Source organism: Mobula hypostoma, chromosome X1 (genome assembly GCF_963921235.1).
Source record: "Mobula hypostoma chromosome X1, sMobHyp1.1, whole genome shotgun sequence".
NCBI classification, from domain to species: domain Eukaryota; kingdom Metazoa; phylum Chordata; class Chondrichthyes; order Myliobatiformes; family Myliobatidae; genus Mobula; species Mobula hypostoma.
In genome coordinates, this window is record NC_086128.1 from 56,826,521 (window position 1) to 56,839,849 (window position 13,329).

The following is a 13,329-nucleotide window of genomic DNA, read 5'->3' on the forward strand; positions in this document are numbered from 1 at the left end:
TTGGGTGAGCACATCAAGTGCTCTACCTGCTTCATTTATCCTCTTCAGTTGCTTGGCAGGATTTATCTGTTACATGTGTGTCCTTATTTTTGCAGTAGCACTTCGTTTTGGAAAAATCTCATCATGTCTGAATTAGACTCACTTCAGTGTTGGATATTTGGATAGATTGGTGTCAGGGTTAGCACACACTTGAATGAACACACACACACGTGCGCGCGTGCGCCACCACCCCCGCCCCTCCCAAAATGCCCAGGCTTGGTGATGGTAATTGGCACTGACAAAGAAAGGGACAATAATGCAGGTGACCTAGCCTGGTTCAAAAAAGCATCTTAAGAAGGAAAGAGGGGTAAAGATATCAAAAGAGGTAGGCAGGAAATTTGTGCTTTCAGACTGAGGGGCAGTAAAAGTTGTAGGGAAGAGGCAAGAAAGCCATAGAGACATAGGAGCAGAATTAGGCCTCTTGGCCCATCGATCCTGTTCTGCCCATTCCACCATGGCTGATTTCTGATCCCTTTCAAGCCATTCTTCTGCCTTCTTCCCGTAACCTTTGACACCCTGACTAATGAAGAACCTATCAACCTCTGCCTTAAATATACCCAATGACTTGGCCTCTACAGTTGTCTGTGGCAATGAATTCCACAGATTCACCACTTTCCGGCTAAAGACACTCCTCCTCACCTCCATTCTAAATGGACGTCCCCTCTATTCTGAGGCTGTGCCCTCTGGTCCGGGACTCCCCCACTATAGGAAACATCCTCTCCACATGAACTCTGTCTAGATCTTTCAATATTCAATGTGTTTGAATGAGATCCCCCCTCATTCTTCTATAGAGGTGCGAGAAATACAGACAAGTGGAAGAATTGCAAGACTGAAGAGGATACAGAAGTAGGGAGGTACGAGGTTGTCAAGGCCCACTGAGGTTAACAGTCTGAGGCACAAGAGCTGACACTTGCTACATCAGATTGGCTCAAAATAGTCTTCCATCTGACTACATGTTGGCATTCTTAGAGTGGATTCACATTGTTGAGTCTGGGTTCAGTTTGAGAATGGTGGCTCGGGACTATGCGCGGTTAGAACCAGTGTGTAACGGAACAGCTGATCTGAGCCAGGGCCACAACATGGTTCGTGGAAAACTCGGTAAGTTTATATGACACACAATTGTGCACATCTTTTGAGTACAAAATATTGTTGGCACTTATGTCAAAAGTGGTGCATTGGAATTGGTCAAGTTTCCTGAGAGTAATGGGCATATATACTGTATATTTTAAGATCTCTAAGAATTGGGGTGGAGGTGTGAATTGAAACTATTTTTGCTCGTTCATCCTTCAGATATCCCTGGATGGCAATGAAGAAAAAATTGTGACTTTTCCTCTCCAGAGGTCAAGCCCTAAGCTCGATTAATGTTGGCCCCAAGCACTGAACTGGGCATCTTTGTGTCTGATTCATTCATTACTTTGGCCGATACTGTGTGGTGTGACTCTGAATAATAATCTATGCTTGCACTCCAGTGCGGCACTGAGGGAGCATCTGACTGCCAGAGGTGCCATCTTTCATTTGTTATGTTAAACTGAGGTCTTGTCTGGTCTCTTGGGAAGATTAAAACATCCCATGCCATTTATTCACAGCGAAGTGGCGAGCTTTCCAGTGTCGTGCCTGATAGACACTCCCGAATCTTTTAACTGGTCCTCTTCACGTTGCTGTTTGTTGGTGTGGGGGGGGGGGGTGGGTCTTTCTTGGTACAAATTGGCTGCTGCATTTCACATATCACATCAGCAAGGCGCTTATTTTGCTGCGGTGGTGGTGGTTGTTGTTAGTGTTACTCTGTTGAACATTGTGGACATGTATGTTGGTGCTGGAATGTGTGCCGACACTAGCAGGCTGACCCTAGCACATCCTTAGGTTGTGTTGGTTGTTAGAGCAAACGATGCATTTCACTGTATGTTTCCATGTACACATGATAAATGAATGAACTGGAATCACAATGGTAGGATGTACATAAATCATGAAAGGTCCTGGTGGACATTATAGTGTACGTCACTCTCTGTCTCCCTGTTGTATGTGTATTCATTTCTTTCTCTTCTGAGCCTCAGAATGTACATTTGCCATCACAACCCTCCATTATTTTCCATATGCGTATTTGACTAATTTTCTGTATTTAAAGTAATTTCATTGTTTTCCATATGTGTATTTGATTAATTTTCTCTTTCTCCCCTTCCCTGTGTACATGAATTCTCTCTTGCCCCTTCCCTCTGCACTGTCCCTCGCATCCTCCCCTCCACCTTACCCCACCCCCTGCATTCCCTGGCATCCTCCCTCCGAACATCCCCGATCCCCTGATCCTTCACTGTCCCTAGCACCCTCCCTTAAACCCCACCCAACACCCTCTGTCCGCCACTCCCTACACTGTCCCTTGCACCCTCCCTACTCATTGCCCATTCTCTCCATTTTCTCCCTCCTCCTCCTCCCCCTCCCTCCCTCCTTCTCACCTTCTCTACCTCCTCCACCACTCTGTGGCAACTACTTGCCTGCTGCTGGACGGGATGATAAATCCTGACACATTTTGGGGGGGCGGGGGGGAAGTAGTTAAAAGGAGTGGAAGGAAAGCCACTAGAGAATATATACAGGAGTATTTTTCAAAGTGTCTGTCCGACGACGTGGTTCCCTCGGGATTAATGACTGCCATAGCCCACCATCTGCAGTGAAACCTGTTTATTCTCTTGAAGCTTGTATCTGAGTCCATTTATTATCTTTGAATTCCATAATGCCAGGCCATTTCCTATTCACTTCATACAGACTACCAGATGGCCACGAGTGTTAAGAGGCCTGATATACAGACACAAGGGGATTTGACAAAACAGCAGCAAAAATTTTTTGCAATGTTACGCTAACATACGAACCCAAATATTTTGCCTTTAAAAGTTATTTGTTCTGTTTAACTTCAGTTACATTTTCCCCCTTTTGCTTTGTTTCTATCGGATGTCAGCTATGCCTGAGGCCTTGAACCACCTGATTAACTGTTACATGTAACTTAAATAACCATGCAGCATGGAGTTCTGACAATAAGTACTACCGGTGTGTGCTGGTGTTTTTCAGCATCATATGACATAGGAGCAGAATTAGGCTCTTCAGCTGTTCTCTCCACATCCACTTTATCTAGGCCTTTCGGCATCAGATAGGTTTCAATGAAATTCCCCCTCATTCTTCTAAATTCCAGTGAGTACAAGCCCAAATAATGCAGGATAAATTACTTCTAAATTCAGAAAATATTATTTAAAGTAATACATGATAATACAGAATACATAATTTAGAATACATATATAACGCAGCCCCAAATAATAGAATGCATACAATATAGAATACATTATAATAATACAGGCTGAAATAATACAGAATATATGTTATAAAGTACATACATTATATAGGCCTAAATAATACCACTTGACCATTCCTTGTTCCTTCTCTCTAAGTAAAATCTCTTGAATGCCTTTTTGGATTTATAGTAACCATTATATTCATGATTCTTGCTTTCTGTCCCTCTGCTAAAAGAAATGTCATCTCCATTTATCCTCAAGATTTAATAACTTCATACTGTACTGTATCTGTCTAAGCGTTTGAGCTCTTCCTTTCTGTTATGAGCCTTGTTAAATCGTTTTTGCACCTTCCATAATGCCTGTGTGTCATGGGACTTTTTTTTTGTGTGTGGGATTTCCCAGAGGCCATCCATTTCAATCTGACACCATTCCATTCCAATGTGTCGGTCTGCTGTCACAATGAGGCCACTCAAGTTGGAGGAGAAGCACCTCATACAGTCGGCCCTCCTTATCCGCGAGTTCCGCATGCGCGAATTCAAACAACCGCAAATCGAAAACCTGGAAGCGCTCTTCCATCACTTGTTGTTCGAACATGTACAGACTTTTTTTTCTTGTCATTATTCCCTGAACAATGCAGTATAACAACTATTTTACATAGCATTTACATTGTATTAGGTATTATAAGTAAGCTAGAGATGATTTAAAGTATACGGGAGGATGTGCGTAGGTTATTGAGATCGAAAAAACCCGGAAGTCCTCTTACTAAGTAAGTTGGAACAGGTACATCCAGTATTATTTAGTGTCAGTTAGTCAAACGTTTGTCTTAGTATATAGTATATATTTTACCTTTCTATGCATATAAAACACTTAAGAAATGTATGTCTCAGCGCCGGGCTCGGGAACAAAAATTCCCGAGTTTGATCCAGTGACAGACCGCTCCCGAGCGCGCTCTCCATCCGTGCCGGGTTGATGTGAAGGATCAAAAACCCAAAACCCCAAAACCCAATAATTAAACCACTGTGTTGCTTAGTAATAATTGTAGCTTTCATCGGGGCAGGGCCTTTCTCACTTTATCCTTTAAAATTGTTCTGATCGTTGATCGACTGTAGCCTAATGCTTTTCCAATGACCAATGGCATTTCACCTCTTTCTGATCACTTTAATATTTCCACTTTATTTTCAATCGTGATCGTGATTATTTTCATGAACAGAAACACTGCGGATTCAGAGCTCTGCCGCCGGGTCCTAATGTCCACCGCACTGAGACAGGTTAAATAAGGTCTGTGGTTCTGCTGGGTCCTAAGGTCCACCGCATTTCGACAGGTTGAATAAGGGACTTGAGCATCCGCATTTTTTGGAATCCACGAGGGGTCCCAGAACCAATCCCTCACGGATAAGGAGGGCCAACTGTATTCAGAGATAGATAGGTTCTTGATTAGCCAGGGCAGCAAAGGTATGGGGTGAAAGCAGGGGAGTGGGGATGACTGGAAGAATTGGATCAGCCCAAGATTGAATGGCGGAGCAGACTCAATGGGTCAAATGGCCAACTTCTGCTCCTATATCCCTTCTCCTCCTATATCCCTTCTCCTCATACCCCTTCTCACCTACCCATCCTCGCACTCTGGTGCCCCTTCTCCTTCCCTCTCCCTCATGGCCCACTCTCCTTTCCTATCAGATTCCTTTTTTAGCCCTTTAGCTCTTACACCAGTCACCACCCAGTTTTTCGCTACATCTCCTCTACCTGACCTGCTGAATTCCTCCAATATTTTCTTTTGTGTGTGTTGTTCAAGATTTCTAAGGTCTACAAAATCTCATACTTTTTATGGTCATGTCTGCCGAGATACTAGATGACAATGGACCTTTCGCCCACTGTGCTCCTCATAGTCTGTGCCAATGTATTTATCAGAAGATATTTAGTGGTCAATCAGGGGTAGGAACCTCATGCTTTCATTCATATTTTAGCCTCTTCTCCTTGTCAGGAATTTGAGGCATGGACCGTGTTTGAAACATGCCAGTTGTAATGACCTCAATGCCACAGGGTTTGGATTGATCTTGTGTTTCCCCGAGCACAGAACCTGTGCTCCAATGCATGTTTTGCAATGTGTTGGAAGGCTGCACTGAGAACATTGCGGCAAGGCAGATGGACGTGGTGGGGATGATTGATCCACTTGACTGAACAGAAGTCATCACTGGTCATGTTTTGGTGCCTTCACTGGAAAGCAGTGGGGCCGAGTAAGTTGGCTTACCAGACGATCACAAAAAGGAGATCTTCTCTCTCAGGAGCAAGTGTTCATGGTTTCAATATCTCAAAAAACTTTAAAGCCAGAGAAGTACCCCTGTAATGTAGGAAACACAGCAGCAAGTTTGTTCTTAAGATGTGGGAGTAGCTGGTAGTGTTGGCAATTTCTGATCAAAACTGAGAGGGGCAGGTAAGACCCAATCAGGTTTCTGAATCTGAGGCTTTATAAGGCATTGGTCAAACTGCACTTGGAATATGATGAGTAGTTTTGGACCCCTTATTAAAAAACGATGTTTGAGAGGGTCCAGTGGAGGTTTACAAGAATGATCCCAGAAATGAAAGGGTTAATGTATGAGGAGCATTTGATGGCTCCGGGCCTGTACTTAATGGTTTAGAAGAATTTTGGGAGGATCTCATTGAAGACTTGAATAATGGAAGGCTTAGATAGAGTAGATGTGTCCTATAGTGGGAGAGTCTAGGACCAGAGGGCACAGCCTCAAAATAGAGGGATGTTAATTTAGAACAGAGATGAGGAAAATTTTCTTCAGCCAGAGGGCGGTGAATCTGTGGAATTCCTTGTCACAGATGGCTGTGGAGGCAAAATCATTGAGTACATTTAAAGCGAAGGTTGCTATGTTCTTGATTAGTAAGCGTGTCAAAGCTTATGGGGAGAAGGCTGGAGAATGGGTTTGAGAGGGATAATAAATCCTATATCTTATGGTCTCATGATAACGTATTGGTCAGATCAGGCAGGTTCCCTTCCATAAAGAATCACAGTCAGAATCAGGTTTATCATCGCTGACGTATCATGTAGTTTGTTGTTTTGTGGCAATAGTACAGTGCAATACATAAGATGTAAGGTATAAATTATAATATATAGACATTAAAAAATAAAGTGTTGCAAAAAGAGAGCACAAATTGTGAGGCAGCTCATTGGTTCATGGGTTCATTGTCCATTGAAATGGCAGAGGAGTAGAAGCTGTTTCTAAAATGTTGCATACATGTCTTCAGGTTCCTGTACCTCTTCTCTGATGGTAGTTGTGAGAAGGGGACATGTCATGGGTAGTGAGGGGCCTTCATGATGAATGCCACCTTTTTGAGGTATTGCCCTTTGAAGATGCCTCGATGGTGGGGAGGCTAGTGCCCACGATGGAGCTGGTTGAATTTGAAACCCACTGCAGCCTTTTCTGATCTTGTGCAATGGCCTCTCCATACCAGAAGGTGATGCAGCCATTTAGGATGCTTTCTACAGTACATCTATAGAAATTTGCATGAGTCTGCAGTGACAAATGAGGGATTTACTTAGTACTGCTGCCTCACAACACCAGGGATCAAGATCTGATCCTGACCTCAGGTGCTCTCTGTGTGGAATTTGCATGTTTTCTGTGACTTTGGTTTATTTCTCATGCCACAGAACATTTTGATAGAATAACTAGCTGCTGCCAATCATCCCTTAGTAATTGGTAATTGGCAGAGAGAAACTGGTGGGCATATGAGAAAGAGAGAGAATAAGTTGGAGAGTTACAGGAAAAGAAGAAGGGGACTTGGGGGCTTGGATTGCTCTGTAATTAGCTGCGAGGGTCAGATGGGGGAGTGGCCTTTTCCTTGGTCAGAGTAAGCTGGTAATTGCATGGGTTTTATAACACCAAGAATTTCATAGTTACTTTCAAACTAATTTTTATTTTTAAATGTATGATCACAGAAGTAAAATTTATTATAAAAATCTGCTTTAATTTGCTAATTGTAAAGGGAAAGTTTGACTAGGTTATGACTTTATTCCCAAGAGCATAGAATAAGAGATTTGATAGAGGCCTACAGAATTATGAGGAATGTACATAGTGTAAATGCAAGCAGACTTTTTCCACCGAGGTTGGATGAGACTATAATTAGAGCTCATGGGTTAAGGGTGAATGGTGAAATGTTTAAGGGGAACATGAGGGGGAACTCCCTCACTCAGAGGGTGGTGCCAGTGTGGAACGAGCTGCCTGTGGATGTGGTGGATGTAGTTTGAATTCAGCATTTAAGAGAAATTTGGATTGGTACATGGATGGGAGTGGTTTGGGTCTATGGTCCAGGTGCAGATCGATGGGACTAGTTCAGCATGGACTAGATGGGTTGAAGTGCTTGTTTCTGTGCTGTAGTGCCCTGTGACTCTAGTTGAGAACTAAATGCTGGCCCTACATTGGGCAGAACAACCTAAGCATTTACAAAATGACACGACAACATCCTTTACCTCCTCCACGCGAGTGTTTCTAACTATTCTGCACGTCCTTTCGGTGCGGGATTCCAGCTGGAGTTTTGTACTGAGGTGCCTTAGAGGTGGTCTTGCACCCACAAATCCTCACCCCCCCCGACACCCACTACTGTAGACCACCGTTGATCCCTGTTGGGTGAATGATCATTTGTTTTGCCAAGCAGAGTGTTGGACTACAAACATTTGTAATTGGACAGGTCCTTGAAAGAGCTGGTATTGCTGTGATGGGTTGACAGGCCATTTTGTGTTGTGTCTTTCTTATCCACTGTTTGTTTGAGGTGGGTATTCATGACTTCCTAGTTCCTTTGGCCTTTTCAGGGAGAAATCTCTTTGCTGTTGATCTTGGGGAGTTGATGGTGTTAGTGGAGGGCGAAGGTGGGATACTTAGCTCTTACTCTCGTGGCCGATCTTCAGTGACGGCTCTTTGCTGGTGTCTTGTGTTGATGCTAGCGACTGAATTGAACATGGCATCATCTCTGAGGTCCTGAGCTGTAGTGGACACATATACCACAGATGCCAGTGCCATAACACATGCTGAATGTAACCTGTGCAAAGTCTCATCTTTGAGTGTCTCTAAGTGCATCCTTTTTGGTGGGACATCCAGTCACATGCCTCAGTCCCTCAGTTTGACCAAGCCAATCAGAGTGCAAGGTAGACCCACTGTAACACATTTGGTCATTGATGGTCAAGTTGGGTATTGGACTGCAAATTTTGGTTAAAAAAATGGAGAAATTATCCAGGGATCACGCTCCTGATCGGCAACATCCATTGACAAACACAGATTATAGATGGGGAGTGAACTTATCCTGTTTTAACTGTTACTGGGGATTGAGTGACTGCCTCAGTGAAACAGGAGAAATCTGGCCTGTTGATATCTTAGCTGAACGTTTGGGGCCATAAGAAAGTCAGGGAAATTTTTTTAAAGCATCAATAAAATCCTTTCTGAAGCAGTTTGCTATATTGGATTTGATAAAGATTCGATTTCTATTTAACTTTGAAACTCTTTTTGAATTCTGCAGAAGAAATGTCGGCATTCAGCTAACACATCCTATGACCAAGGCCTGAGTGATTCCTCCTCTCACTCGCAAGATAAACTGAGCTCCCTGTATGACAGACAGAGAAAGGTTTGTGTTAATCTTGTATTAACCTCAAAGTTAGGACAGATCAAATAATAGACGGAGACCGGACCTGTGGCCTATTGTTATCATCTCTGTGTGAAAATGAACGAGACTGGAATTAGGGACACTCTGTGTGGAAATGCACCTGTTAACGATCCAACAGTTAGGTTACAGATGGGGAAGATAGTGTTGGAGGGATTAGAGTCAGTAGGGACATCTCCCAACAGACTACCCTAGCCTCCAGGCTGCCAAGAGTATTCTGTTGCTCACTCTCCTGCCTTGGGCTTCAGGAGAAAACATTACGAAGGACTAGCAAAATGAACAGGCTAGTATCAAGACTTCACCATTTGAGCTTCTGAGGGCAATGTGTCAACGTCTCATTTCACTGCTGTTTCAAGTTGCCGTCAGTTCTCCTTGCCCAGACAGGAGAGTTTTGTCTTTCAAACACTGCACATTTCCTCTGTCCATGCGAATCTGTATTGAATTGCTCTGTCCATTTGTAACTACAAAGTGTGGTTGCTGTAAATAGTAATGGTCTGTGGTCAATTAGAGGCCATTTGCTGTTCCAAATTCCTTTGGGTTTCTGTTTTAATATTTGCAAGATGTTACTTGTTCACTGAAATAATTTTCTTGTTCAACTGTGATTTGCTAAAATATATATAAAAATACATTATAGAATTTTTTGAACCAGTCCCAGTAAAAGAGACATTCAATTACAACTGTCATCTTGAACACTGACAGTCATATTGGATACAAGTCTTTCTTCTATTTGTCCACTTAAGATGCAACACTGTCTTTTTAACAAAGCCAGACCCCTTGTATAATTGTTTTTTTTAATTTCTGACCAGGGGCTAATAGTTTAGAAGCAGCTACAATTGCTGCTGGTCTGAGGAGTTAACAAGGAACCACAGTTGCCAACATATGACTACTTTGTTCAATTGCTTTCAAGGAGAGCTATAGGTGTGACCTCAGAGGATGAGGTCAAGTTAGCAGATGAACCTTCCCTTCTGTGTCCTCCTCTGATGAATGCTATGGCAGATCTGCCAGTGTGGATAATTTATCTTGCATTTCAGAATATACAATTAATTTACTTGATGGGTATCAGCCTAATTTTGTTAAGAGTATTTGTATTTTCCATGTTATATGCAAGCATTAGAACATACCAAGGTTAACGGAGAGATCTTATTCCCTGCAGCACAGGGGAGTGACGCTAGATCTTGTAGAGCTATACAAAATTATGATGGATGGGTGAATGCATGCTGCCTTTTCCCTTCAGGTTGGGTGAGGCTAGAACTAGAGGTCATAGGTGTAGGTTGAAAGGTGAAATATCCAAGGAGGAATCTGAGTGGGTGAGAGGGAGGTGGTGGTCAGGCATTCCTGTGCCTGTATGATTTGGTGTGCAAATGACAAAGCCAATCTTTATCTTTATTTCTAATCTTTTAATTTAATCCCTTTTCACTCTGTATGTTTCCCTCTTTTTGTGCTATTGATCTAGCAATTGCTATTGCACTGCATGTTCTGCTTACATGTTAATGAAGATGGTTACTCTAATTAATTAGTTTTTAATGTCTATTGAATTTCTGTTTGCTTTTGGAATGAACTATTAACATAAATCATATAACATAGAACAGTACAACACAGCCCATGATGTTTTGCCAACCTTGTAACCTATTCTCCTCAAATGCCTTTTTTGTGATTGCATCAACATATTGGGCCTAGGGAGATCCTCTGAGATGTTGGTGATCAGGAACTTGAAGACTTTCCACCACTGACCCCTCACTGAGGACTGATGTGTGTTCTCCTGACTTTCCCTTCCTGAAGTCCACAACCAATTCCTTTGTCTTCTTGATGTTCAGTGCAAGGCTGGTTTTGCAATACCACTCAACCAGCCAATTGTTTCTCTCCTGTATGTCTCCTCATTGCCATCTAAGATTCTGCCAACAACAGTTCTATCACTGGTGAATTTGTAGATGCATTTATGCCACGCCTAGCCACTCAGTCATGAGTAGAGTAGTGGGCTAAGCACAGATCCTTGAGGTGTACTGGTATTGATTGTCCATAAGACCATAAGACCTTGGAGCAGAATTAGGCCATTTGGCCCATCAAGTCTGCTCTGCCATTCAATTATGGCTGATCCTTTCTTTCCCCTCCTCAGCCATACTTCCCAGCCTTCTCCCCATAACCTTTGATGCTGTATCCAATCCTTAAGTACACCCAATGACCTGGCCTCCACGGCTGCCTGTGGTACCAAATTCCACAAATTCATCACCTTCCAGCTAAAGAAATTCCTCTGCATTTCTGTTTTAACTGGACACTGTGGCTGTGCCCTCTTGTCCTAGACGGCCCCACCACGGGAAACATCCTTTCCACATCTATTCAGTCTAGGCCTTTCAACATTTGAAAGGTTTCAATGAGAACCCCTCCCTCTTCTGAATTCTAGTGAATACAGACCCAAGCCATCAAACGCTCACCGTTTCATTCCCAGAGTCACCTTGTAAACCTCTTCTGGACCCTCAACAATGCCAGCACATCTTTTCTTAGATGAGGAGCCCAAAACTGTTCACAATTCTCAAGGTGAGCCCTCACCAGTGCCTTATAAAGGCTCAGCATCACATCCCTGCTCTTGTATTCTAGACCCCTTGAAATGAATGCTAAAATTGCATTTACTATCCTCATCACTGACTCTACCTACAAATTAACCTTTAGGTTGTTCTGCACAAGGACTCACAAGTCCCTTTGCATCTCAGATTTTTGGATTTTCTCCCCGTTTTGAAAATAATCTGCACATTTATTCCTACTACCAAACTGCATGACCATGTAATTTCCAACATTGTATTTCATTTGCCACTTTCTTGCCCATTCTGCAAATCTGTCCAAGTCCTTCTGTAGCCTTCCTGTTTCCCCAACACTACCTGCCCCTCCACCACTCTTCGTATCATCTGAAAACCTGGCAACAAACTCATCTATTCCATCATCTAAGTCATTTATACAACATAAAAAGAAGTGGTCCCATCACCAACCCCTGCGGAACACCACTAGTCATTGGCAGCCAACCAGAAAAGGATCCTTTTATTCTACTCACTGCCTCCTACCAATCAGCTAATACTCTAACCATGCCAGTAACTTTCCTGTAATACCATGGGTTCTTAACTTGGTAAGCAGCCTCATGCATGGTACCTTATCCAAGCCTTCTGAGAGTCCAAATATACAACATCCACTATATCCCCTTTATCTATCCTACTTGTAATCTCCTCCAAGAATTCCAGCATGTTCATCAGGCAAGATTTTCCTTGAAGGAAATCATGCTGACTTTGTCCTATCTTGTCCTATGTCCCCAAGTACACCATCACCTCATCCTTAACAATTGACTTCAACATCTTCCCAACCACTTAGGTCAGACTAAATAATCTATAACTTCCTTTCTGCTGCCTTCCTCCTTTCTTAAAGAATGGAGTGACATTTACAATCTTCCACTTCTCTGGCACTTCTCTGGTCCAGTGATTTTTGAAAAATCATTACTAATGCCTCCACAATCTCAACCACTACCTCTTTCAGAACACCAGGGTGTAGTTCATCTGGTCTGGGTAACATGAACCCTTAGGCCTTTCAGCTTTTTGTGCACCTTCCCCTTTGTAATAGTAGCTGCACTCACTTCTCTTCCCTCACACCAACATCTGGCACACTAGGTTCTTCTGCCTTAAGACCATAAGACATGGAAGCAGAATTAGGCCATTCAGCCCATCAAGTCTGCTCTGCCATTCCATCATGACTGATTCCGGATCCCACTCAACTCCATACACCTGCCTTCTCTCCATTACCATTGATGCCCTGACCAATCAGGAAACTATCAACTTCAGCCTTAAATATACCCACTGACTTGGCCTCCACCGCAGTCTGTAGCAGAGCATTCCACAGATTCACTACTCTCTGGCTAAAAAAATTCCTCCTTGCCTCTGTTCTAAAAGGTCGCCCCTCAATTTTGAGGCTGCCTTCTAGTTCTGGATATGCCCAGAGGAAACATCCTCTCCACAACCACCCCATCCAGTCCTTTCAACATTACATTTCAATTAGATCTTCCCGCATTCTTCTGAATTCCAAGTACAGGCCCAAAGCTGCCAAACGCTCCTCATATGTTAATTCCTTCATTCCCAGAATCATCCTCATGAACCTCCTCTGAACTCTTTTCAATGGCAACACATCCTTTCTCAAAACTGTTGACAATACTCCAAGTGCGGCCTCACTAGTGTCTTGTAAATCCTCAGCACTATCTCCTTGCTTTTATATTCAATTCCCCTTGAAATAAATGCTAACATTAAGCTCCTAAATCACCTCCGGTTCATTACATAACACCCAGTCGAGTGTAGCTGATCCCCTAGTTGGCTTAAAAAGCTATCTCGTAGACATTCAA

At 43.0% G+C, this 13,329-nt stretch overlaps 1 protein-coding gene across 5 annotated transcripts in view; it reads left to right on the forward strand.

Moving 5' to 3' along the window:
- LOC134340414 (protein AF-10-like) overlaps positions 1 to 13,329 on the forward strand; it is a 325,409-nt gene that overhangs the window by 81,514 nt on the left and 230,566 nt on the right. For 4 of the 5 annotated variants that reach the window (XM_063037619.1, XM_063037621.1, XM_063037617.1 and 1 more), the window contains exon 7: positions 8,823 to 8,927. The exons of the other annotated variant lie outside the window; for it this stretch is intronic. In XM_063037619.1, coding sequence (XP_062893689.1) covers positions 8,823 to 8,927 — 105 coding nt within the window. The remainder of the gene's footprint in view (positions 1 to 8,822; positions 8,928 to 13,329) is intronic. 5 annotated transcript variants of the gene reach the window in all.